This window comes from Anthonomus grandis, chromosome 5, assembly GCF_022605725.1.
Source record: "Anthonomus grandis grandis chromosome 5, icAntGran1.3, whole genome shotgun sequence".
Lineage (NCBI taxonomy): Eukaryota > Metazoa > Arthropoda > Insecta > Coleoptera > Curculionidae > Anthonomus > Anthonomus grandis.
The window spans coordinates 33,259,883-33,282,688 of record NC_065550.1 but is presented as its reverse complement, the minus strand read 5'-3'; the positions used below and the strand labels follow the sequence as shown (position 1 = coordinate 33,282,688).

Sequence of the window (22,806 nt, the reverse complement as noted above, 5' to 3'; positions counted from 1 at the left end):
ATGACAGGTAGGGCTACAAGTCGTGTCAACGTTGCCAGCTGGATTTGGCTACAAACGTCTCACTTAAAAAAAAAATAATCTGGATTATAAACATTTTAAGTCATCAGTGACATACTATAGAAATAATTAAATATACTCTCTCTTTAGTTTATGATTGAGATTTAAATTATTCTCAAGAAAACCATTTGGCCATGACCTAAATGGCAACTCTGGCTTAGATCGATTCCCAATCTCTCCTGGTCTTGCGCAGTATTACCTTTGGCGACCAACATGTTGCTACGTTGCCACATCGTTTAATAAATCCGATCTTGCATGATCATCCTCCTATTTACCTAACTAAGAGGCTATCCTGGTATAACCGGCAAGTACCAAACTAACTTCTTACTCTTTTATTTAACTTCCCCTGGAAGCTACAATAATTTATTTAATTAATTATTGACTTTTAAATACTTTTTTATGCCTTAAAGATAATTTTGCTGGCCGCACGGCAACACCGCCGCGATGACGTCCCCCGATCAACTGACATTTCGGACAGCTGTTGTTCATTTTTACTCTGGTAAACAGCTGACCATACTGCTGATTGATATTTATATAAAACAGCTTTTACTTATTTAGTGGTTGATAATTCCAGTTTTCTTCGGATATGACAAAGTGATTTTTCACGAACATTGTCGCATTTAAATATTCACGCGTGCTGACAAACCACCCGAAGACCATCCAAAGGATTTCCCAATTTCTTTACAGACAGCAAGGTTCCAGTCCATTGTTTGAAAAGTTGCAATCTACTTATTTGGGTACGTCTCAATTTTCTCCAGTTTATTTGGGTCATAATATAGTTTCCTTAATAAGCTGTTTATTCATTACACATTTTTTTGGTAACAATATGTTGGGAATCAATGCAAACCAGTCACTTTTTTACAGAGAAAGTATACCCAATCAGTTCCTGCTTTATAAAGCTATTAAGTATGTAATAATAGAATGTTATTAGCAATTTAAAACATAACTGCTAATAATGTCATTTCCTGCATTTAAACCTTTATTACTGTTACAATTATTGATCCCCTTTGTTCTTTCTTATATAGTCATATGAGTATTGATTAGTTTCTGAGTTCATTAAGCTGTCCAGTTATTTATAACTCCAGTGTCCATTCTTGGTGGACTGGTTTAATGTAAGCCCCATATTGGGTTTCAATGAACTTAATTAAGTTAGTTTTGATGAGCAGCAGTAAATCTTTATAGAGATTTTAATAAAATTTAATTTATAGTTTTATGTAGATATTAATTAGTTTATCATAGGGCTTTAAAAAAATTTCAAGAAATTATGGGATTTTTTTGCAAAAGGGAGAAACCATAAAAGCAAATTTATTGCCTTACTGAAATGAATTTTAACATTGGTATTTCACTGATACCATTACCACCCATTTCTCATCATTATGTGCATTGTGCGAAGTGCCTATCAGCAGCTTATACAATTAAATTTTATGATTGTTATTAAGAAAATCATGAATTTCTTCTGTACCTTTAGTCATCAAGAAATTAATTCCCCAATGATTCACTTTCTATTGCACTTTATTACATTAAAAATTAAATCAAATATCATATATAATTAACCCAATTCTCACTAATTCAAATTTTACATCATCCTAACGATTTCATAGTTAAGCAATTTTTATTCGCCTTTCCCTTTCAGATGTTTCTCTGTTGCACATTTCGTTCACTTATGTAATGGGTAGAGTGCTGTCGCATGGTGAGTACCCACTGTTACTATATAATTTTTTATTTATCATATTAAATCAACTTTAGATGAGTAGCATAATTAGTTACCATACAAAATCCGTCAATAAGGATGACGGACCTTTACTAGTTAGAGCGACTCCATTAACTGAATGGCCCTCCGGATAGCAAAGGTTGACATACATCAAGGGCCCCCCGTCTTTGGATGGTCTTTTTGTTGTTTGTGCTGTCAGGGCAGATTTTGTAATAGCATTTAAGGTACAGTAAGTTTTTTTTTAAATATTCCTAATATAGAGACTTTTTGTCTTGTGTATAGTGTATTATAGTGAGCATATTCAGAATATCTTTCTCTAGGGCCATATCCTTATTTTTACCTCTAGGACCCATAAACTTCTATAAACCCTTTATTACAGTGTTGCTTATTTATTTATTTATTTGCTTATTGCTTTATTTTAGATAGAGGTTTTATTGCTCCAGGTAGTGGCCCTCTTTGTTGAATTTTGAACACCCAAGTGACAAACTTCATATTTTATTCTGAGGGTTTCATGTAATGCTCCCACAAATACTTAAAATCATATTAATGTAATGATTCTATAATTGCCCAGTAATAGATAAAATGCCATAGTGGGTTATTCAGTTTAGTAGTTTCACAGTGTTAGTAATGTGTAGGTAACAGATGTTTTACCATTTAAAGCATCCTCAGGAATTGCTCTATTTTGAGGTGAAAGAAATATGAATATATGTCAAGTGGTTTTTAAGTTATGTTCAATTATGTCTGCTAAAGAATAAAAATTGATGTTGCAATGTATGTAAGAAAGTTGTTAATCCTTGGTGGACAAAATTGCCTGTAACCTGTAAATTTTTAAGTGTTGTTCTAATATGAAATTATTGGGAAAGAAATGGCCTTTCTTGGACTATGACCCTTGTAAGGGTATTTCAATTATTTTATTAAAATATTTACAAGGATAGTGACAATTTGCTAAAGAAATTAGCTTCAATTAATTCAATTGGACTCTAAGTTATGCTCAAAAATGTCTGCTTAGGACTAAAGATCTTAATGTTGCCAAATTTTCAACACTTCAAACTTAGGGGGTTTTGGACCTTGATGGCCAAAATGGCCTCTACTTCAGAAAGTTCTTTAGGTACAAGAGTCGTTCTGACATGAAATTATTGGGAAAGAAATTCTCTTTTTTGGAGTAAGACTCTTGTAAGGATATCTCAATTATTTCTTAAAATATTCCCAAGGTAGGAAAAAATTTGCCAAAGAAATTTGCAAGAAAAGTGCCTCGACTAAAACTGCTCTAACTCTCTAAATCCATGAGCCATAATGACGTTTTTTACCCTCAGATTCATCCTTAGGGAGTCATGTAATATAAATTTAAAAATATTTCAATTGGCCCCTAAGTTATGCTTAAAACTGCTGCTTAGGACTAAGCTCTTAATGTTGCCAAATGCGTCTCAAAACTTCAAACTTGGTGGTTCTTGGACCTTGATGGTCAAAATTCCCTATAACTCAGAAAATTTTTAATGTACAAGAGTCGTTCTGATATGAAATTATTGGAAAAGAAATTTTCTTTTTTGGAGTAGGACCCTTGTATTGATATCTCAATTATTTCTTATAATATTCCCAAAGTAGGAAAAAAATTGCCAAAGAAATTAGCAAGAAAAGTGCCTCAACTAAATCTGCTATAACTCCTTGAATCCTTGACCCAAGATGACGTTTTTACTCTCAGATCCATCCTTAGGAAGTTGTTTATAGTCAGGTAAAATAAATTCGAAAATATTTCAATTGGTCCCTAAGTTATGGTCAAAAAGGTCTGCTTGAGACTAAAAATCTTAATGTAGCCAAATGCGTTTCAGCACTTCAAACTTTGTGGCTCTTGGACCTTGATGGTTACAATTGCCTATAACTCAGAAAGTTGTTGAAGTACAAGATTCGTTCTGATATGAAATTATTGGAAAAGAAGTTTTCTTTTTTGGAGTAAGACTCTTGTAATGATATCTCAATTATTTCCTTAAAATATTCCCAAGGATAGAAAAAATTTGCCAAAGAAATTAGCAAGAAAAGTGCCTTGACCAAAACTGCTATAACTCCTTGAATCCTTGACCCAAGATGAAGTTTTTACTCTCAAATTCATCCTCAGGAAGTCGTTTATAGTCAGGTAAAATAAATTCGAAAATATTTCAATTGGTCCCTAAGTTATGGTCAAAAAGGCCTGCTTAAGACTAGAAATCTTAATGTTGCCAAATGCGTTTCAGCACTTCAAACTTAGGGGCTCTTGGACCTTGATGGACAAAATTGCCTTTAACTCAGAAAGTTTTTAATGTACAAGAGTCGTTCTGATATGAAATTATTGGGAAAGAAATTCTCTTTTTTGGACTAAGACCCTTTTAAGGATATCTCAATTATTTCCTTAAAATATTCCCAAGGATAGCAAAAATTTGCCAAAGAAATTAGCAAGAAAAGTGCCTCAACCTAATCTGCTATAACTCCTTGAATCCTTGACCCAAGATGACGTTTTTACTCTCAAATCCATCCTCAGGAAGTCGTTTATAGTCAGATAAAATAAATTTGAAAATATTTCAATTGGTCCCTAAGTTGTGCTCAAAAATGTCTGTTGATGACTAAAAATCTTAATGTTGCCAAATGCGTTTCAAAACTTCAATTTTAGGAGTCTTTTGGACCTTGATGGACAAAATTGCCTTTAACTCAAAAAGTTTTTAAAGTACAAGAGTCGTTCTGATATGAAATTATTGGGAAAGAAATTCTCTTTTTTGGACTAAGACCCTTTTAAGGATATCTCAATTATGTCCTTAAAATATTAGCAAGAATAGTGAAAATTTGCCAGAAAAATTGTGCTGTAACCAAAACTCTCCCAAATACCTAAATCCTGGCCCTAGAACGACGTTTTTACCCTCAAATCGATACTCAGAAAATTGCTTTATATTAATGTGAAAAAAAATTAAATTGCTCCTAAGTTATGCTCAAAAATGTCCCTTAATAAATAAGAATCTTAGTGTTGCAAATTGTGATTCGAACACTACGCCTTTGGCCATTAAAATTTATGTTTTATGGAAAGGTTGAAGACTGACACCTTTTGTCACAGGTATCAGCTCAATACAAATCTCCCACCCTTACATCTATTTGATACAGTTTTAACCCTTTTCTTCTTTTATTTTCCGATTAGACTAAGTACCGACAAGAAAATTCACGCGATTTACTTGTACGTAACCGAAAAATGTGCAACAATAACCATGCCGTTCTTACAACCGACGTCTGACCACCACCGTATGAATAATAAGCCCCGAATGGCGAGCGGGGGTACCTCTTGCACCCTCAAGGGTAAACATTGCTGCGAAGGGACGAACGTCGAAGCTGAACCGTTTGCGGAGAAACTGAGCAACAAGTTCCGGCAGCTGGAATCGTCCGTCGGGCAGTTTTCGAAGCTGATCAAATCGAAATTCACCTCGCCGGATATGGGGTATAGTAGCGGTTGTGATAAGGACGCGAGCCCTATCGATGGTATGTATTAGTCGTCGAGGGTGTACGGTTTTGTTGGATGTTATGTTAGTTTTATTAAATAAAAAGGTACTGAATTGGTTTAAAGGAAAAATCAAGTAAATTGGATTGATAAAACTTAAGTTATAAGCCAGGGAACCCAAGCCTTTGGAACTTTAAAGTTTGGACAAAAAATGAAATAAAAATTTTATAATTACAGGGATTTACATAAAATTTTTTGTAGATGTTACATAAAGTCCTAGAATTGATCTGAAATAAAAATCAAGTAAATTGGATTAATAGAATTTGAGTTATAAACCAGGGAACCCAAAAGTTTTTGAGGTTCGGAATACTTCTACAAAAACTGAAATAAAAAATTTACTGTTACAGGGATTTAGCTCAAATTTCGCGTAGATGTTAGAAAGAGTCCCAGTATTAATTTAAAAGAAAAATCATGTAAATTGGACCAATAGAAATAGAGTTATAAGCCAGGGAACCCAAAACTTCTTTTTTTTTTGCCAAGTTTTGTAAACACCTTCTACAAAAACTTAAATAAAAAAATTATGATTCCAAGGATTTTAATGAAATTTGATATGTATATTATAAAAAGTCTGAGAATTGATTTAAAATAAAAATCAAGTAAATTGGATTACTAGAACTTGAGTTATAGCCCAGGAAACTCAAAAGTTTTTAAAGTTTGGAATACTTCTGCAAAACCTGAAATAAAAAATTTACTGTTACAGGGATTTCACTCAAATTTCTTGTAGATGTTAGAAAGAGTCCCAGAATTAATTTTAAAGAAAAATCATGTAAATTGGACCAATAGAAATAAAGTTATAAGCCAGGGAACCCAACACTTCTTTTTTTTCCAAGTTTTGTGAAAACCTTCTACAGAAACTTAAATAAAAAAAATTATTATTCCAGGGATTTCAATGGAATTTCATATGTATATTATAAAAAGTCCGAGAATTAATTTAAAATAAAAATCAAGTAAATTGGATTAATAGAACTTAAGTTTTTGTAGTTTGGAATACTTCTACAAAACCTGAAATAAAAAATTTACTGTTACAGGGATTTAGCTCAAATTTCGTGTAGATGTTAGAAAGAGTCCCAGTATTGATTTAAAAGAAAAATCACGTAAATTGGACCAACAGAAATAGAGTTATAAGCCAGATAACCTAAAACTTCTTTTTTTTCAAGTTTTGTAAACACCTTCTACAAAAACTTAAATAAAAAAAATCTGATTCCAGGGATTTTAATGAAATTTGATATGTATATTATGAAAAGTCCGAGAATTAATTTAAAATAAAAATCAAGGAAATTGGACTAATAGAAATAGAGTTATAACCCAGAGAACCTAAAACTTCTTTTTTTTCCAACTTTTGTGAACACCTTCTACAGAAACTTAAATAAAAAAATTATTGTTACAGGGATTTAGCTGAAATTTCGTGTAAATGTTAGAAAGAGTCCCAGAATTAATTTAAAAAAAAATCACGTAAATTGGACCAAGAGAAATAAAGTTATAAGCCAGAGAACCCAAAACTTCATTTTTTTTTCCAAGTTTTGTGAACGCCTTCTACAAAAACTTAAATAAAAAAATTTTGATTCCAGGGATTTTAATGAAATTTGATATGTATATTATAAAAACTCCGAGAATTAATTTAAAATAAAAATCAAGTAAATTGGGCCAATAAAACTTAAGATATAGGCCAGATAACCCAAAACTATTTTTTTTTTAAATTTGGCATAGCAACAACCAAAACTTGAATTGAAAACTAATTATTACAGGGATTTTAATGAAATTTCGTTTAGATATTAAAAAAAGCCCCAGAATTAATTCAGAACAAAAATCAAATAAATAAAGCGAGTAGAACTAAAATTATAGGCCAGGGAACCTAAAACTTTTTTTTTTTAAATTTTGGAACATTTCTTATAAAAACGTGAAATTTATTATTGCACCATATAAAAATATCATATTTCAAATATACATGTGAAAGGGACAAAACTTGGGCTTACTAAAACTTAAAACTGCATAATTAAACCAATAGGTCAATAATAATAGCAATATTGTTTTAATTATGTAGTTTTAAGTTTTAGTAAACCCTAATATTTTAATATGCCATTTTTATTTGTTTTAACCATTTAACCTTGTCTGAGGCACTAGACGTATAAGCTTGACAGAACTTCTTAATTGTTATCCCTGATGATGGACATGTTATATGTACGAAACATCTTCGATTAATGGTTTTAAATAAATTTAGTGACCGAAATACTTTCAGTTACCTATTGAACCATTAATTCCACTGCAAGAGTGGACTACTTCTTCAATTTTATTTTCATGTTTGGAACATTTCTTACAAAAACGTGTATAAAAAATTTATTATTGCAGTTATTTGACTGAAACTTTATGTAGATGTTAAAAAAAGTCGTGGAATTGGTTTATAACATAAACCAAGTAAATTGGGCTAAGAGAACTTGAGTTATAGGCCTGAGAATCCAATTATTTTTTTAATTTAGCACACCACTTCCAAAAATGTGAATAAAAATATTTTTAGAATAGGGATTTTAATAAATTTTCATATGCAAGTTAAAAAAAGTCCTAGGATTGAATTAAAACAAAAATCAAGTAAATTGGATCAATAGAACTTGAGTTATAGGCCAGGGAACCCAAAACTTTTATTTTCAAGTTTAGAACATTTCTTACAAGAACGTGATTAAAAAATTTATTATTACAGGTATTCAACTGAAACTTTATATAAATGTTAAAAAAAGTCCTGGAATTGATTTAAAATGTAAATTAAGTAAATTGGACCAATAGAACTTGAGTTATAGGCCACAGAACCCAAAACTTTTTTTTTCAAATTTGGCACACCACCAACAAAAATGTGAATAAAAATATTTTTAGTATAGGGATTTCAATGAATTTTCATATATAAGTTATAAAAAGTCTTAGGATTGAACTAAAACAAAAATCAAGTAAATTGGACCAATAGAGCTTGAGTTATAGGCCACAGAACCCAAAACTTTTTTTTTTCAAATTTGGCATATAACCTACAAAAACTTGAATAAAAAAATTATCATTTCAAGTATTTTAATAAAATTTCATGTGTATGTTAGAAAAAGTCGCAGAATTTATTTAAAACAAAAATGAAGTAAATTGGACCAATAGAACTTGAGTTATAGGCCAAGGAACCCAAAACTTTTATTTTCAAGCTTAGAACATTTCTTACAAGAACGTGATTAAAAAATTTATTATCGCAGAATTATTATTCGACTGAAAATTTATATAAATGTTAAAAAAAGTCCTGGAATTGATTTAAAACATAAATTAAGTAAATTGGACCAATAGAACTTGAGTTATAGACCACAGAACCCAAAACTTTTTTTTTCAAATTTGGCATACAACCTACACAAACTTGAATAAAAAAATTATCATTTCAGGGATTTTAATGAAATTTCACGTGTATGTTAGAAAAAGTCGCAGAATTTATTTAAAACAAAAATGAAGTAAATTGGACTGATACAACCAAAGTTATAGGTCAGCGAACCCAAACCTTTTTTTCAAAGCTTGGCACGCCTACAAAAACTTAAATAAAAAATTAATATTAGCGGCATTTGATTGAAACTTTATATAGTTGTTAGAAACAGTAGCAGAATTTATTTAAAACAAAAATGAAGTAAATTGGACCAATATAGGCCAGGGGATTTCAATTTTTTTCTTTAATTTAGCACACCACCTACAAAAATGTGAATAAAAACAAATTTATTATTAGGATTTCAATGAATTTGTATATATAAGTTATGAAAGGTCCTAGAATTAAACTACAACAAAAATCAAGTAAATTGGACCAATAGAACTTGAGTTATAGGCCAGGGACTCCAAAAGTTTTTTTTTCAACTTTTGAACGCCACCTACAAAACCTTAAATAAAAAATAAATTATCAAAGGCATTTCAATTAAACTTTGAATAAAGTTCAAGAAATGTCTCGGGATCATTTTAAAGTAAAAAAGAAAAAAATCGGACAGTTAGAACCAGAGTTTTAGGACTGTCTTAGTCTTGACTGAAAGTGTCATGTGAATACCTTACAAAACATACGAAAAACTACTTTTAAAGATCACCAATTAATAGGAATTTCTTTCTAGGTAATGACGATGAGGAAGGTGAAGAAGAAGAAGAGGAAGTAGTCTTCGACGGATACTCGTGGCCATACGACGCAAATGATCTCGCCCAAGACAAGGGCCAAATGTTATTAGATGCAATAGAGCGTAGCGGCCGCAAGAGCAATAATAACAATTTCCCGCCGCAACGCGCCGACGAGAGTGATAATAATAAATGTGATAATTCTAAGAGCGCAAGTGATAACTCTTTTAGTTTGTTAAGACGTAATAATGATAATTTTAACGGGTGGCAGTATCGTCATCCGAAGACCCTCGGGGCGAAGAAAAAACTGACGTTCGCCGACGACGAGGAGTGTCAGTCGGTGCAAAATACGTCGAAACCGATCGATATTCCCCAAAAGGATTGTCAGCAGGCGAAAGTGGAAGCGGGAAGGGTGTCGGGGTTGTTCAATGCCAGAACGGGGTTGCCGTTCAACAGTAGTCCCGCCCCCATTAGGAAGGGGAAGACCGTGTTCGATTTCGAACCAACCAGTCCCCCCGTTAAAAGGTGCGTTTTTATTTTAAATTTTCCTGTAAAACTTTTACTGTTTAGTCGATTTCTTTGTAAGTTTATGACAACGAAGCTGAATCTTTTCTTTGTCGTCCGCTATCAACAAACTAGCCAGTATTTAACACTGAAGGCATTTCAACCGAGTTAAACTAACTGAGAGTTAGCGCATTCACCATTTCTTTATAGCCAAGTTTAAACAGTCTGTAAACTGTAATGTATTTTAATAAAAATAGATAAATCTGACCTTTATTAAGTAAAACTAAAGAAAATATCGATATGGCGAAGTCTAGCAAATTTTGCTATTCTACTTAACCATAACATTACATGAGAAAATTGATGTCGTTTAACAACACACTAGAATAGTACAATAGGTCCATGAGACCCTTAACAACTACTTTCAAAATTCCAACACCAAAGGTAGCCTTAAGATTAACAAAGATAAACATATTAAGAGTTGATAACATAAATATAATAAAATAAATAGCATAAAATGTTATAAAATCAATTAGTAACAATAACAGTCGTATTCGAAAAATAACGACCAGGCGTTTCGAAAATATTAACAAAAAACCATCTTCAATAAGAATTATAAAACACCCTGTAACATGAAAACGATTCACTTGTCAAGATTCCTGTATATGAAGTTTTTGTCTTATTTTTAGACAAAGATGCGGCTGGTAAAATATTGCGATGTAATTTCGGGACATTTTCACACATTTCAGCGTTTGATTCGTCTTTCTATCTATAAAAGCAAAAAAGTTATGGCAGTTTTTGGAAATCAGTTTCTGCAAAAACATTGTTTTCATCAACACAACCCTTACAGTTTTTGTATATCTATAGTTTTTGTATCTACACTTTTCACATTGGAAAAAAGACTGGAATTTTAATGTTTCTCAAAAACCATTAATTTTTCATAAAATTTCATTCTTACATACGAAGATAATAATTAAATACAGAGGAAATTTACTAATGTTATCTCAAACTGTTTACTGGATTTTCAGAATGGACGATAACAGAGCAGTATTCTTCCTTTGTCCTAGAAGGAATTCTTGATTTTCCGGTGATATTTTATTGGATTCTTAATTAATTATTTAAACTTTCTTTTAGATGGGAAGTTAGTTATCAACCTGTAGACAGATATTTTAGATTTATGGGAAATATTGGGAACATGTTGCAAATAAGCAAGCAATTTTTATAATGTAAATATCAGCAATATTCCAGGACTTTCTTTTTGGCTCTCTTGGCCTTTGCTAAGTGGATATTCGTGCAATTTTATAAATTATTTGTACAAATACTTGAAAGAATCGTACAAGAAATCCGGTATAATTAAAAACTGTGCCATAGATTTCAAAGTATAAAAACTCGATTTCATACGAAAATGAATTATCGATATGAATATGAATTTTCAAAAATATACAGTAACAAGGACTGACTATATCTTGCGGGACTCTGCCTTCGGAAGACATCAGCCTTTCACAGCTTAATATATCTGTCTCAGTAATCTATGAAAGGTTATCTGTTCTGGATGTGAACAAGGGACCTGGTCCTGACGGCCTTCCTCCAGTTCTTCCTATTTCCTAGACCCCTCAACATTATTTTTAACTTCCCAACTAGCATTTTTGGCAACAGCTACGTAATCGCGACTATAAAGAATACTTTAAAGTTGTGGTTACTAGTCGCGGGAACCGTTTAGACACCGTTCTGTTACCACTTTTTTACCAAAATTGGGAATGATTTTGCTGTAGCAAATACGTAATTCTATCGTCCCGGGAACTTCTTTTTAACGTACCATAGTGGTTTTCGGGATGTCATAAAGTAGTAATTGTGCAGTGCTAGTTACTAAGAAGTTACTGAGACAATATTATGCAAACATTTTGATTCTCTTTCTTTGTCAACACAAATAATTTTATCTCTTTATAAATAATCTTATGTCTTTATTCTAAGTGATGGCGTTGTATCGGGGTTAATCTACTTCATATTGTATTTAATATAGCTGATATTATCGCTTACCGGAGTGGAAAAATGTAAACGAAGCAAATTTTACTGTTAAACATAGGCAATATAGGACGAAAATAAAGAACGCCTCATTAAAATAATGACTTAACAAAAAAATATACCAAGTCTAAATATTAAATTTAATTTTTTTAAAGAAGGTAGATAATTTTTTTCACTCCTCTTTACTCCTATGAATATAAGAAGTCTATAATTTAATAAAAATTGCATAAAATGTAAAAGTATTCCGATTTTGGCAAATTGATAAAATCGTGCAATACCTTTTCACAAAATGGAGTAAAAAAAAATATGGCGAATTGTCGCAAGAACTTGAAACTTAACTTTGTAATCGCGCTTACTTAAAAGTTCCCATTTAATCGTCCCACCGACCAATATTTTCTACTTTATAGTAACGACGTTGTAAAGGTAATTAAGCTAAGCGGTATGGGCTACCATCAGAGTTACCGCAAAGTAATAATTACTATATAGTCAAGTATTAAGTTAATATTACGTATTTCTTACTAGTATTTTTCACTTGGCAGTTATTTAAACTTATAAGATATTTTTTTGGTACCAGTTATCAATTTATTACTTGAATAAAGTAATATAGTCAAACAATGTTGTAGCCGTAACTAAAATTGCTAGTTGGGTTGTCCTTAAAAACTGGAACTTTTCCAACTTATTGGAAATCAAGCTTTATTACGCATATTTTAAAAGCCGGTGAAGTCAACAACTACAGACCTATCAGCATATTGTATTCCTAAGATATTTGAGAGTTTAGTCTGCGACTATCTATCTACAAGTGTGAAGGGCTGTCTTATTGACCAGCGATTCGGATTTCTGCCCCATCGTTCCACTGAGCTAAATTTACTTAACTTTAATGACTTTTTTTTTAAATCATTGGAAGTAGGATCCCATTTACATGCTAGATACACAGATTTCACAAAGGCTTTTGACAGAGTAAACCATAAAATTCTAATAAATAAATTAAAGGATATGGGCGTTTTGGGTGAGCTTTTCCAGTGGTTGGCATCTTATCTTACAGAAAGAATACAAATTGTACGTATTCAAAGTTTTTAGTCTACTGGAATTAAAATACCGTCAGGTGTTCCACAGGGTTCACACCTAGGACCTCTACTCTTTTTGCTGACGACTTAAAATTTTACATTAAAGTTCAAAATCAGCAAGACTGCAACAGACTTGGATCATTTAGCTCAGTGATGTGATGAAAATGGAATGGAGCTTAATATTAAGAAACGCCAATTACTAATGATATTTAGCAGAGGAAGAAATCCTTTAAATCATATTAAAGATTCTCCTTTACACTTCATTTAGAATCAATCATCTCTAAATCTTTACCAATGTTAGCCTTTAACAAACGTAGTATCAGAGATGTTCCCTCAATTAAAGTGTTATAGTATTCCCTAGTAAGGCAACATCTGGATTACTGTTCTTTTATAGGGTCCCCATTTTATAATATTCATACTCAGGCAATTGACACAGTTCAGCATAAATTCCTTAGATATATTATCTATAAGGAACAGCAGGGGCCTGATAACATAAATTCTTCAGATCTTATATTTATAATAGTTATTTGAAGTGAGTTCTCCCACTTCAAATAACTACTCTCCAAATCCGTCGAATGCACAGAGATCTTACTTTGTTCTATAATTTACTGAACTCTCATTCTCATGGCCCCAAATTTACAAATAAAATAGGACTTCTTGTCCCCTCTTGGCAAACTAGATTAAACCATTCCTTCCAGGTCAACTCCCATCGCACCAACTATGGCCAAAACTCATTTTTGACCAGATCAGCTAGATTAGCAAATAACTTTTCGACTCAGGTGGATTATTTTCAAAATAGCAATATATTTAAGAAACAACTTAAGGATTGTAAATGAAATGCTCAGTATCCATAATATTATATTGTATCTCTCCTGTTTGTGACGAAACAGGAAACTTTTTTGAGTCTTAATGAACACTCCTGATTAAGCTTAATTAAACTTATAATAAATTTTGACTGATTGTGATTTTGTATTTTTGTTTTAATGTTTCATTATTTTATTTATATTTTGTTGAACACCTATTTACTTAAATTCTCTATAGAATTATTGTGATACCAGGATTATTAGGATTAAATTGAATTCGATACTTTTAAATTTTTTCTATTGTAAATTTTCTTTATATTGGGCTTTGACCCGTTGATAAATAAATAAATGAATTTTAGTCCGTTACTATCCACGAGCCTGTCAACAGACGAAGAAAGCGAAAGCGACGGCATAGTGTCGCCCTGCAGTCCCGAAATCATTTCCGTTCCAAGGACCGACCTTTCGTTGCCGTCTTTCCGTCGTAGGGGCCAACACACCTCTCTACTAGGTACCATTCTTCCCTTTAGCCACCTTCTTCCCATATAAAACTACTACTTCCAGGTACATTTGAGGAGTCATTATTAAACGACCGACTGCCCCCGGTGTCAAAAGTGGACGGATTCACCGCGGAATTAGGCGCGAGCGGCTCTTTCGTACCGAAACACCTTTTTGTGCCAGTTACTGCCTTTTTTTACTCGTTCGGCGATCCCGAGCGCGTCACCACACCATATATGGTGAGTTTTTTTTAACCATATAATATCATAAAATGGTCTATGTGACAATATTTGTTTTAGGGTCACATCGGATTGGGCCGTAAGGGTTACAACGTGCCGAAAATCGGAACGGTCCAGGTCACCCTGTTCAATCCGTTGGGAACAGTTGTGAAAATGTTCGTTTTGTCGTACGATCTCTGTGATATGCCGCCAAATTCGAAAACGTTCATTCGACAACGCGTTCTCTACATGCCGACCGATTACAATCACGAGAAACTCGTACTCCTTCCGAAATGGCTGCGATATTTGATTCATATCAAGTAAGTTTCGTTTTATCTCTATATTTACTAGGGTTACATGGGATTTAAGTGCGTTGTTTATAATATCTAGCGGTGTATACGTTTTAAGGTTGCTTAATTTTCTTTGGTGGCTATAGGTTGAGAAAAAACTACTTCAGACGATCGATTTATATATTTTAGTCGATCTCTATGACTCTAACAACACAAATAAAATCATACTTGCCGGCATAGGTATGGTTTCAGTAAGCTCTTAAAAGTTATATAGGTGATTGGCACTTTAAGGTAGTATCATTAATAAATGCGTTCCTAAAATTATAAATTTAATTTTAAGCCAATAATAGTAATTTTTATTAAATATCTAATAATTTAATACCTGTAATTTATTCATTTTGTTATTCGTTTTAAATTCTTTGACCCAAATTTTATTTAATTCGTTCCAATTGAGAAAATTTCCAATTATTGGCACCAAATATTTTTAGCAAAATAGCAAGGTACCTAGGTATTACTCAATGGATATTCCCAACAAAAAGACCATTTTAGGTATAGTAACAATTATATTTCTTTTGTTTTGATTCAATAAAGCAAAAATGTTGATTTTTTTTAGTCCATTTGTTTTATTTAAAATAAAAAATCCAAAACTTTTTTAATAAAATAAAACAGAAGTTCTGTTGATGATATTTTAAAGTAAAACAAAAACTATGAAAATACAACAAAAATTTTGAAACTTAGTCCAATACATAAAAAAAAATTCTAGTCATCATTGGGATTTTGTTTGCTTACCTATGCAGGTTTTACAAATAAAACTTTCTGTATAAATTTTATTTTTAGTTAAGCAACTAACATGATAAGTTCTGGTGTCATCTTATTCCTATGTTAGTCCTATATATATTATTTGTGCAAATAAAACATATTCCGCGGGGAACAACAATGTTGTTTTCTGGTAAAAATGGAATTGACGAACGATCGAGACTTTCAGGGAAAAGATTTTTTATGTGAGAGAGATTGGTTTTTAAACTTATAGCAAAAGTTTCTGGTTCTGGAGATTTATGAAATTACTGTCCGGTTGAGTATGGCAAGTCATAACCATTATTATTAATTATGGTACCAAAGCTTCTACTAGGAGTCGACCCAAAATTGGATTTGAAATTAGACTTTGCTTGAGCTGTGTCAGATTTGTTAAAAAATTGTCAGATTTTTTGCCTTTTTGTTTGTTCTTCGCGTTTTTTATAGGTTGCTTCTTTTGAGTCTTTTCTTTTAAATTCTGTTTTTGTTTTTGCTGTTCTAATCTTTTTTGTTTATTCTCTTCTCTCGTCTTTTCTTTTTCTTCTTTAACTTTTTCCTTTTCTTCCATTTGCTTTTTATAATTAGTTGATGTAAGCACAAATGATGATCTCTCAGTTTGTCTTTTACCTGTCCTTTTGGGAAAATTAAAAAATCTTTAATGGATGAGTCTTTCTTGCAACTGTTATTAATTGTAATAATTTGTGTATTGCCAACCTTTTCCTCTATTTTCTTAGCGTCGCTCTGGATAATATACTCTGCACTGTTTGGATCGCTGACAACTAGATCCTCACTGTCTAATACACTGTTTTGGTATTTTATTTCCTGGTGAAAATTTAAAAATGTTTTAGGTTCGTCGGGTATTTCGTCATTGTTATGGACCAGGCTGTCATTTGGGTCTTCTATCTGTATATCTATCACATGGTTATCCTCATTAATTTCAGGTTCAGATTTAAAATACGCTTTCAGTTTATGTAGTAATAAAAAATTTTCACAGCTTTCTTCACCTCCAGTAAATGAACCACCAGAATCATCAAGCTCTAATGATTTAGTGGCCCCAATAAGCTCAATAAACTTTTGATGTTAGGAACTTATTATTATCATCAGTCTTATTTATGTCAGTCTTTTCATTATTGGAACTTGTCATTTTGTGATACTGCTTACCTAAACATTTGCTATAGTCGATTAAATCTGGATTCCAGGAAAATAAGCCACAAGCTTTAAATCCGCTACGGGCAACTTCAGGTTTTAAAAAAAGTACAGCTTCTTTCAGGATTTTCGCAAAGTGATCCTTGCCAAACTTACAAAAAGGATTTTTTCGACGCCAATCCAAAAGCGACTTCTTCCACATTGCCTTAAGTGGTCTAAAGTTGGAGACATCTGCTGGCTGTATATATATATATTCTTGTCGAGTTTGGGTAAAGGGCTATTAGAACAATGCCAAGTTCGGTACAAAGCGTACTAAGCTGATAGCTAAGGTGAGTTGCATGTCCGTCTAAGAATAAAATAACTGGGAATTCTATGTTTTTGGTTTTTAAATATGGATGGAGTATATTTTTGATATAATCTATAAAAAGTTCGGTCTTCATCCAACCGTTATCGCTCAATCCAATTCCCCATGAGTCTGGAACACTATTAACGACTGCTTTTGATAAACGCTTATTGTGGTAGATTATTAAGGGTGGAGTGGAACATAACTGTTAGATTCTTCTTGGCCTCCCTTTGATCAACCTCGTACACATTACGGGAATCTTTTGGTGCTAGTACTTTTCCCATTTTGGGACAAGAACTGAAAACAAGTTTCATCCCCGTTATAGATCCTGCTTGGGTCACTTAAAACGGAAACAAGGTCTTTTTCTTTAAGGTAAGTTTCTATTTCAGAAAACCACCTCGTATGTTTTGCTCAGACACATTTGCTGAAGCAGCAGTTACTCCTTCGGGTGTTCGCTCTGTCAGAATTGGATGCCTCTTTAAAAATAGATTATACCAATGGTCACCAGGAATATTATTTTTAAATGGGGTGGTTCTGTTATTTGCATCCAGGAAGTTCTTTACAGATGCCTGAACATCTACTTTTCTTCGTGGAAAACCTTTTCTATGGCTATCTAGAATCCATGGAACCAGTTTATTTATTTCGTCCAAGTTCGGGTTTTGAAAATTTGGGGCCTAAACAGTATTGTAGCGTTTGCCTTGGTATGCCGTATTTTATAACAACGGTTTTTTTTTGCTACACCATCCCTTACTTCAGCCAATGCCTTCGGAAGCAGTTCTTCGGTGTATGATTTTGAATATTTTGTGTGTTTCTTTACTTTTGGCATCTGCAAGTAGAAATAAAAAGCAAGTTACATTAAACAAAATATAATTTTGAAGATACTTAAAAATATACAGAGATTATAACATACTTCCGATAATAAATTTTAAATATGTGAATATTTAATAAATATAAAATAGTACAATTTAAAAACGTATACCTACCTACCTAACTTATTTATTAAGCAAAAAGTTTAAAAAATACACTTAGGTAGGAATTATTTTTAACGGGTGCCAATATTAGGAACAATAAAATTACCGCCAAATCTATATTTTGGCACCCATGCCAATAATTAGATTTTGTCAAGTTATGGTTTCCAAATGTAGGTACCCTATAAACCGGTGTAAAATAATAGTTTTTATAGCTGAAAACATGGTAACAACAAACGTACAGGGTCTATAAAAGTGTATAACAATTTGTACAAAATATATGAAGAGCCAAAGTAATAAAAAAATTAAAATTATCCAATTTGTATCAAAAACTTCATTTTTTTAGGTGTAAAGACATTTTGAAAAAAAAATGGTTTTAATTTCAAATTGTAGTAGAATTGGGTGTATGTTCTTATAAATATTAATTTCTTTATATCCTTAATTTTATGTCCCTTATTTTATTTTCTTAGTACTCTACTTATAAAAATAAATTTAGACTTAGATTTAATTAAATTTATTTAAAAAAAAAATTGGATCATTTGTAAATGTTTGATATACATATATGCACATGATCCAGTTGCCTATTTTAGACCCCCTTTTTTTGTTTAATTCATACTGCGTTTCTATGGGTTTTAAAACCGTTTTGTTCTTTTTAGGTTTATGACTTCTAAATCGGGCAAGATTTACCTGCACAGCGACATTAAAATGATCGTGATGCGAAAATCGGACATGGACACCGCCACTGCCCACCAAATCGATATCAATTACGAATTACGTAGTTTTATTGTTATGCCGACGAACCCGAGGTATTCGCCCAGAAAATAAGGGAATTCTCGTTTTGTTTCTATGACTGTTAACGTTATTAATTATCGTTAGTTCTGTTTTGTCTGAAACGTCGAATTTTGTTGGTTGGACAGTTAACAGTTGTTTGAAGAAATTTTTTGTATAAAATTGTTAAAAAAAAATTATTTGGTGTTCGTAAGTTCTCGGGGGACGTATAGTAGAGTAGCTGAGGTAGAGTTGTGCGAGTGATTTCTCTAATAAGCATCTAAAACCGCCTTTGTTCACGAATAATAATATTTATAGATAATTATATTTATGCTCTTCTGTTTTTTTTTTTTGTTTTTTTACTTATATTAAGAAAAATATATACGGTTAATTTTTAAAAGGTGTTTTATTTTAATCCTATGTGTTTAACAAGCAGAATACAATCGTTATTGCTCCTAGTTCGCTTGTTCCTAGTATAATTTATTCCAACAATTTCAAGCACCGATAAAAATCTCGTTTAGAACACATATCTCGATTTGCTGTTGTTGTAATATTGTCTATTTATTTCCCTGTAAACTGTTTTGACCCATTTTTCAGACTTAAGTTGTCTTATTTCTAGTGGAAGTTTATTAAACAGCTTTCTACCTCCATATATGATAGAGCTACGGACAAGTTCAAAATGAGGAATGAGTAGCCTCAACAAATAATTTTGTCGCGTATTATAGTGGCTTCCTAAGTGGAGTTCCTGTTTATATTTTCTAAAAACTAAGCAAACTGTTTCCAAAATAAAGATACAACACAGGGTTTAAATATTATGACTTACAAAAAGCGGGCGACATGAGTCACGAGGCTTGGCCCCACGTAGATATCTAATGGCCCTTTTCTGGAGTACAAACACTGAATTTGAACATGAACCCCAAAAGCAAATTCCATATCGAAGGTGGGACTCGATAATCGCGAAGTATGCAAGATCTGGCGATGGAGAAATTAAGACTGGTGGCAATAACCCTTAGGGCGTAGCAGCCTGATGAGACTTTTCTACATACATTCACAATATGATCTTCAAATTTAAAGAACTTGTCTATGGAAAGACCCAAAAACTTACTGAACGGTGGCATGGTGATGGTTCATTATATAAACATACAGGGTGACAATTTCAAGAGTAGCCATGGCTTATAATTTTGAAACCGTAAAAGATATAAAAAAATGCTTAAAACCGTTTCTATAGTAACAAGGGGGAACCAAAATGATGATTTTTTTAGGGATATACTATCATCCCCCTAACCCCCAGAGCCACCCCCTTAAAAATTTTAAATTGGAAGGGTAGTCGAGTGATACCTTGTTTGAAAGGTCTATTAATTCCCTATATTATGCGACCCTACTTATAATAATCAATGCATTTATTTTAGAAGAATATTATATATTATTATTTATACCACCATGTGATTGCTTGCGTGAAAATTAGTACATAACCAGGGATATCAATAGGCTCGTCAGACCTCAACCAGTGTTCAACAAGAATTAACACACTAGGAAAGTTAACCGATTCTAAAAATAGTTCCAATTCACTAACTTTTGAACGCACAGATTGAACATTAAGAAATGCTAGGGAAACTTGATTATGGTGGGAGTTTCTAATTAAAAAGAAGATCCAACAGCAAGGGTGTCTAGAGATTGGTCTAGTTGAGGCGTAACCGAAGACCTACCTTCAACCAAGGGTGTAATGCTGATTATCCCACTATTGCTAATACTAATTTGGATTACAGAAAAGTATTTTAATTGGGTTGCCTACTAGGACAGACCATCTTACTACGTTTACACGGCAGTTTCTTTACGAATACAATAACTTCTATGTATGTGTCCACTCTCTTGATCAAAAAAAAAAAAACAATGAATTAAACCAAAGTCTTTATTAGTCCATTAATTTAACAAAACGTATTATGCAAAAAATATATTAAATTATAGATGGGCAGTCATTTTTTCCCTGATTTCTTGATGCCTCCGCCCACTAGGGGGCCCTTCTGGGAAGCCTTCGCCTTGGCCTCCTGCAAAGCCTTCTGTTGCTCCTTCATCTTTTGTTTTAGGGCAATGTCGTCATCGTCCAACTCCCTTTGGTCCTTTTTGGGTGCTTTCAGGGGTTTTTTCTTGCCTCCTTCTCTGCCCGACATCTGGAAAATATTGCTCGGTTCAGTATATCAGTATCGGAATCCCCCAAGATAAGAGAATTATGGTTAATTCAGGTCAGAAGTTTTAAAATAGGGAGTTAGTTTTATTAAGTTGTTGCAACTCTTTGTGTTTGAATCAATAGTAAGGGAAATTGGGTTGAATAACTGAGCTCTTAACCAGGACCTCGGCCACACCTTTTGGCACAACTGCAAACCTTTGGTGGAGTGAAATTTTGTTTCTTGGGGCCTCAAACTACTCCCTTAAAAGGCAGTTTTGCCCCAAATATTACACACTCTTTAAATATCCCGTAATTAATAATGCTACTTACTTTTTGGCTATAAGTTTATAGGTACTGGTGATGAGGTAAAACGGTTTCTTTTGGCGAAAATGTATAGTTGAGGGAAACTTTATCTAGTACTAGTCGAGTTTGAGCTGTTTTTATAGCGTTTTATCTTTATAATCGCTTAAAGTAGAAAAACATGCACCGCACTTACAAGAATTTGAATGTCAAAGTGACACTTGTCAAAGTCACGTCAACCGTCAGTCATATTAGTACGTATCTGATGTACTCGAAATATATGCAACCCGACATACACTTGTTAAAAAGTATGCAATATAATAAAAAATAAAGGTATTATCCTGAAAATCAAGAATAAGGGTCCTAAGAATCGCAGGTTATGTATTTTATTAATTATAGTAGAAAAACATGCACCGCACTCACAAGAATTTTAATGTCAAAGTGACACTACTTGTCAAAATTACGACAACCGTCAGTCATATTAGTACGTATCCGATGTACTCGAAATATATGCAACCCGACATACACCTGTTAAAAAGTATGCAATATAATAAAAAATAAAGGTATTATCCTGAAAATCAAGAATAAGGGTCCTAAGAATCGCAGGTTATGTGTTTTATTAATTATAGTAGAAAAACATGCACCGCACTCACAAGAATTTTAATGTCAAAGTGACACTACTTGTCAAAATTACGACAACCGTCAATCATATTAGTACGTATCCGATGTACTCGAAATATATGCAACCCGACATACATCTGTTAACCATTTTGAAATATAATAAAAAAATTAAGGTATTATCCTGAAAATCAAGAATGAGGGTCCTAAGAATCGCAGGTTATGTATTTTATTAATTATAGTAGAAAAACATGCACCGCACTCACAAGAATTTTAATGTCAAAGTGACACTACTTGTCAAAATTACGACAACCGTCAGTCATATTAGTACGTATCCGATGTACTCGAAATATATGCAACCCGACATACACCTGTTAACGAGTATGAAATATAATAAAAAAAATTAAGGTATTATCCTGAAAATCAAGAATGAGGGTCCTAAGAATCGCAGGTTATGTATTTTATTAATTATAGTAGAAAAACATGCACCGCACTCACAAGAATTTTAATGTCAAAGTGACACTACTTGTCAAAATTACGTCAACCGTCAGTCATATTAGTACGTATCCAATGTACTCGAAATATATGCAACCCGACATACACCTGTTATAAAGTATGAAATTTAATGAAAAATAAAGGTATTATCCTGAAAATCAAGAATGAGGGTCCTAAGATTCGCAGGTTATGTATTTTATTAATTATAGTAGAAAAACATGCACCGCACTCACAAGAATTTTAATGTCAAAGTGACACTACTTGTCAAAATTACGACAACCGTCAGTCATATTAGTACGTATCCGATGTACTCGAAATATATGCAACCCGACATACACCTGTTAAAAAGTATGCAATATAATAAAAAATTAAGGTATTATCCTGAAAATCAAGAAAAAGGGTCCTAAGAATCGCAGGTTATGTATTTTATTAATTATAGTAGAAA

General features: G+C 32.5%; 2 protein-coding genes across 2 annotated transcripts; one reads left to right on the top strand and one right to left on the bottom strand.

The window, feature by feature from the left end:
• The first annotated feature begins 541 nt into the window (after positions 1-541).
• Positions 542-19,184, top strand: LOC126736515 (protein FAM214A). The gene is made up of 9 exons (XM_050440902.1): positions 542-794; positions 1,691-1,747; positions 1,804-1,992; positions 4,923-5,257; positions 9,377-9,899; positions 14,124-14,272; positions 14,326-14,498; positions 14,559-14,797; positions 18,673-19,184. Exons 4-9 carry the CDS (start codon positions 4,990-4,992, stop codon positions 18,839-18,841), a joined length of 1,521 nt encoding a protein of 506 aa, XP_050296859.1. The 5' UTR covers positions 542-794; positions 1,691-1,747; positions 1,804-1,992; positions 4,923-4,989; the 3' UTR covers positions 18,842-19,184.
• A 1,495-nt stretch (positions 19,185-20,679) lies between these two features.
• LOC126736286 (translation machinery-associated protein 7 homolog) lies at positions 20,680-21,464 on the bottom strand. Its single transcript, XM_050440572.1, has 2 exons — positions 21,279-21,464; positions 20,680-20,952 (listed from the first exon to the last, which is right to left on the bottom strand). Exon 2 carries the CDS (start codon positions 20,950-20,952, stop codon positions 20,758-20,760), a length of 195 nt encoding a protein of 64 aa, XP_050296529.1. The 5' UTR covers positions 21,279-21,464; the 3' UTR covers positions 20,680-20,757.
• Between the last annotated feature and the right edge of the window lie 1,342 nt (positions 21,465-22,806).